This window comes from Phaseolus vulgaris, chromosome 10 (assembly GCF_051622355.1).
Source record: "Phaseolus vulgaris cultivar YP4 chromosome 10, ASM5162235v1, whole genome shotgun sequence".
Lineage (NCBI taxonomy): Eukaryota > Viridiplantae > Streptophyta > Magnoliopsida > Fabales > Fabaceae > Phaseolus > Phaseolus vulgaris.
The window spans coordinates 13,622,961-13,628,226 of NC_143507.1; the positions used below are offsets into that span (position 1 = coordinate 13,622,961).

Here is a 5,266-nt window from a genome sequence, read left to right on the forward strand (position 1 = left end):
GAAACCATGGTCCTTCAAGATAAGACTAGAGTAGAAGCTCAAAAGCTCTCCAAATGCTCACTCCAATTTTGAGTATAGTTTCTTTAGATCAATTCAAATCTGAATTTTACAAAGAGAGCACCTCTATTTATAGCCTAAGGTGCTGAAATGTAAGCTACACAAATTCAAAAAAACTCCCTCCCAAAAAGCTTCTAGAATTTGCGCCAAAAACAAGGCATGAGGAAGGTGTGATCCTTTCTCTCACTTTGGCACCTCCTTATTTACTCCTACACCTATCTACTAATACACCCCCCCTAAGACTCTTAACTAAAGACTAAAAGATGCTTTAACAATAGAGGTTTCTAATGTTTCCCTCTAAGCACCTTTCTAAACAATATTTATTTAAAACTTGGCCTTGCCCTTCATGGGATGGTCTTTGGGCTTTTGTGGGCTTTGGCCTTCTTGGGCTTGGGCTTGGGCTTGGGCTTTATCTTTTGCAAAGATTAACAAGAAAAACTTTAAATGTGAAGGCGAATGATCTTGTTCTTCATTATAAAAAGCCACATTTATTTGATTCTCATCATTCTGTGTGGTTTTGGTTCTTCTAACTCTATTGCTCCATAAGGCTTTACCTCTTTCACAACATAAGGCCTTGGCCATTTAGATTTTAACTTTCCATGAAAATGTTTCAATCTATAGTTGAATAAAAGCACAAACTTCCCAAGGTAAAAATTTCTTTCCATAATCTTCTTGTCATGATATTTCTTTGTCTGTTCCTTATAAAGCTTGGAGGAAATATATGCATTTAATCTCATCTCTTCAAGTTCATGGATTTGCAGTTTTCTCTTTTCCCCAACTGCTTTAGCATCTAAATTTAGCATCTTTAATGCCCAATATGCCTTGTATTCCAATTCCATCGGAAGATGACAAGCTCTTCTATAAATCAACTAAAATGGGGAAAGGCTAATAGGAGTTTTAAATGCAGTTCTATACTCCCACAGAGCTTCATCAAGTTTGATTGACCAATCTTTCCTTGATGCAGCCACCATTTTCTCTAATATTTTCTTGATTTCTCTGTTAGAAACTTCTGCTTGCCCATTCGTTTGTGGATGGTAGGCTGATGCTACTTTACAATGCTCTAACACTTTCTTCAACTGGGTATTACAAAAATAAGACCCACTATCACTTGTCAATACTTTTGGAGTACCAAATCTGCAAAAAATATTCCTTTTAAGAAATTTAATGACTGTCTTGGAATTTGCATGTTATGCTGAAATTACTTTTACCCATCTAGAAATATACTCAACTGCCACCAGTATGTATTCATTTAAAAAGAAGATGGCAAAGGCCCTATAAATTTAATGCCCCAACAATCAAAAACCTCAATTTCCTGAATATTTTGTACTGGTATCCCATGTCTTCTAGAAATGCTTCCTGTCCTTTGGTACCTGTCACATCTTTTTACTAATGCATATGTATCTTTAAATAACGAAGGCAAGAAAAAACCTGATTGAAATTTTCGGCATTAAAGTGTCCTCCTTATGCTGAATTATGGCATTGTCATATAATTCTCTTTGCTTTATCTAATGAAACACATATTCTCACCAAATTATCTGCACCAATTTTAAACAAATGAGGATCATCCCACACATAATGATTTGCATCCTTAACAAATTTTCTTCTTTGATGCTAGTCCAAATTCCGAGATTGCTTTAGTAGCTTTAAAATTGGCCCTGTTTGCAAACCATGACCTCTCATTGATTACCAAAACTTCTCATCTAGAAATTCAGCAAAGAAATTTAGGCTCCAATGTGGTTACTTCATCATTTGCTAATCTTGATATCTGCTACATTGTTTTCACATCCTTTCTTATCTTTGATCTCCAAAACAAATTCCTGCAACAAAAGTATCCATCATATAAGCCTTGGCTTAGAATAAACTTTATTCAATAAATATTTAATTGCAGCATGATCAGTGAAAACAATAACTTTAGAACCTATCAAATAAGATCGAAATTTTTCAAGTGCATATACTATGACAAGTAATTCTTTTTCTGTTGTGGTGTATACTTTGAGTTTCATTTAAAACTTTACTTGCATAGTGTATTACTTGAAAAGTTCTTTCTTTCCTTTGTCCTAAAATTGCTCCTTCTACATAATCACTAGCGTCACACATTATCTCAAAATTAAGTTGCCAATCAGGAACAGTTATGATAGGTGCAAAAATGAGTTTTTCTTTCAAGATATTAAAAACAACTAAGCAATTATCATCAAATTTAAAAGGAGTATCCTTATTGAGAAGGTTGCATAGGGGCTTCGAATTCTTGGAGAAATCTTTAATAAATCTTTTGTAAAGCATGCCAAGAAAACTTCTAATTCCTTTAATGTTGACTGTTGGAGGTAACTTCTCAATGACTTCAACTTTTGCTTTATCTACCTCCCGCCCTTTATGAGAAATTTTATGGCCTAAGACAATGCCTTTAGTGACCATGAAATGACATTTCTCATAATTTAACACAAGATTTGTCTCCACACATCGTTTAAGTACGAGATTAAGATTAGCTAAACAATCATCAAAAGACGATCCAAACATAGAAAAATTATCCATAAAAACTTCAATGCATTTCTCAATCATATCTGTAAAATTAGAAAATATACACCTTTGAAAAGTTGTTAGGGCATTACATAACCCAAATGACACTTTTCGATAAGCAAAAACGCCATATCGACAAGTAAGTGTTGTCTTCTCTTGATCTTCTGGATTAACCACAATTTGATTATATCCTGAGTAGCCATCCAAAAAGCAATAATATGCTTTACCTGCCTACCTTTCCAACATTTGATCCATAAAAGGTAATGCATAATGATCTTTCCGCATAACTTGGTTCAGTTTCCTATAGTCAATGCGCATCCTCCATCCTTTAACAGTTCTTGTAGGAATTAATTCATTTTTTCATTGTAAATAACTGTCATACCTCTTTTCTTAAGGACCAACTGTACTGGACTAACCCATGCACTATTTGAAATGGAATAAATCATTCCTACTTCTAAAAGCTTTTGTACCTCCTTTCTAACAACTTCCTTCATGGAAGGATTTAAGCGCCTTGGTGGTTGAGCCACAGGTTTGAAATCTTGCTCCATGTGAATTTTATGCATGCAATATGATGGGCTTATACCTTTGAAATCAGCAATGTCCATCCTATAGCTTCTTTACTTGCCTTCAACACTTCTATCACCTTTTGTTCTTCCTCTTTGGATAAATGGTTGCTTATGATAACCGGCTTCTCCCCATTTTCTTTAAGAAAAACATATTTCAAATGAGCTGACAACTTTTTCAGCTCTATTTTCTGAGGGATGTTGGCTTTATTCATCTCTAATTCATCAAAAACCCCTTGTTGGACTTCTTTTGCCTTTCCCAGATCTAGGAAACATTCCTTGACTTTCTTATCCTCCCAATCCTCACAATTTTCATTATCATTCAGGACTGCTTTCATCATTGAATCATCTATAAATATTTCTCTGTGATTTTCCAAATAAGTTCATCTAGTGCATCCATCCTAAGACAATCCTTCTGATCAATCGGATGTTTCATTGCTTCAAATACATCAAAGTTAACTTCTTCATCCTACACTCAAACCTTGAATTTTCCTTCACCCACATCAAACATATTTTTTGCAGTCTTCATAAATGGGAGTCCAAGAATGAGAGGTACTTCAAGATCTTCCTCAATGTCCATGATCATAAAATCGACTGGGAAGTAAAATTTGTCTACCTTTACCAAAAGATCTTCCACTATCGCATATGGATATTTTATTGATTTGTTAGCTAATTGCAATGTCATTCTTGTAGGAAAAATTTCAACATCCTCTTTCTTCAACATAGATACTGGCATCAAATTTATGCTTGCTTTAAAATCTAGTAATGCTTTAGCCACTGTAAAATTTCCTATTGTGACTGGCAAGGTAAAACTCCTAGGATCTTTAGATTTTGGTGGCAATGATTTTTGAATAATAGCACTACATGTTTCTTCTAGCTCTGCAACTCCTTGTTCTTTTAATCTTCTCTTCTTGGTCAACAGATCCTTCATAAATCTGGCATATGTAGGCATTTGTTCCAAAGTTTCATTGAACAAAATACTTATCTCCATTTGTTTCAAAATTTCACAGAATCTGATAAACTGTCCTTCTATATTCTTTCTTGAGGGAGCATGTGGATAAGGTAAATCTACAATTGGAACGCTTCTTTTTTCTTTCTCATTTTTCTTTTCTTCCTGTACCCTCTCATTTTTTTCTTTCTCTTCTCCCTCTTCACTCCTTTTTTTTCTTCCTCTTCCTTTTTTTTTCTTCCAACTCTCAATTTCTCTTTCCTCACTTTTTTTCTCTTCCTCACTTTCTATGTCTCAGTCATCACTTTGTAGGTTATCACCAATCCCCTTTCCTACAACTACTCCACTTCTAGTAGTGATTGAGTTACATTTCTCCTTGAGTTCCATAAACTCTTGTGTAAGCTGCTCAATTTGTGTCTCCAAATTCTCAACGTTATTTTTCATGGCCAATATGATGTGTGATATGATTCCAATAACATGATAGAGATATTTCAAGGACATGTTATGGATTCAACTTGAGTTGGAATATGATTAGGCACTTTTCTAGAATTGGATCAATGCTCTTAACATTCAAGAACTCACCAAATCACAAGCAACCAAGCCAAACTCATAGAAACCCATTTTATGACAAAGGAACCGATTAAAACAAGTAAGAAAGCAAATGAACCGATTAAAACTATCTAGAAATCAAATGAACCGAACAAAAACAAGATAAGATGCAAATGAACCGATTAAAAGTGACTAGGAATCAAATGAACCGAACAAAAACAAGATAAGATGCAAATGAATTGATTAAAGTGACTAGAAATACCTAAGACATGTTTTAGAGTTTATTTGGGAATGAAAATGGATGAATAAGATGGAAAGAAGAAGAGAACTTATGTGGTTGGAGTCCTTGGAGAGGAGTACGCCATTTGAAGGATGCAAAGCTTCAAGATGAGTGTAGATGCCGCCACTTGAGGTTCCAAGAGTGTCCTCAAGATAAGACTAGAATAAGATAAGACACAAGTCTCTCAATCACTCACCAATTTGGGAGAATTTCTGTACTCAAAATATCAAATTTGTATTTGAAGGACTCAAGCCCTCCTTTTATAAGAGAAGAACCGGTCAAAAGTTTACAAGATGCTTACAAAGGAAGCTATCCAAGGTTGCCTTGCAACTCTTCCACTTCTAGCGCCTAAAG

General features: G+C 34.7%; 2 protein-coding genes across 2 annotated transcripts; both read right to left on the reverse strand.

Annotated features, from left to right (window-relative positions):
* Nucleotides 1-545: 545 nt before the first annotated feature.
* Nucleotides 546-896, reverse strand: LOC150024240 (uncharacterized). The gene has a single exon (XM_090296071.1). The coding sequence runs from the start codon at nt 894-896 to the stop codon at nt 546-548; it is 351 nt and encodes a 116-aa protein (XP_090152197.1).
* A 2,713-nt stretch (nt 897-3,609) lies between these two features.
* LOC137814559 (uncharacterized) lies at nt 3,610-4,125 on the reverse strand. Its single transcript, XM_068617367.1, has one exon. The coding sequence runs from the start codon at nt 4,123-4,125 to the stop codon at nt 3,610-3,612; it is 516 nt and encodes a 171-aa protein (XP_068473468.1).
* Nucleotides 4,126-5,266: the final 1,141 nt, after the last annotated feature.

Excerpts from the sequence above, each read along its gene's own strand:
- LOC137814559 (XM_068617367.1), bottom strand. The coding sequence starts at position 4,125 with ATGGAGATAAGTATTTTGTTCAATGAAACTTTGGAACAAATGCCTACA.
- LOC150024240 (XM_090296071.1), bottom strand. The coding sequence starts at position 896 with ATGGAATTGGAATACAAGGCATATTGGGCATTAAAGATGCTAAATTTA.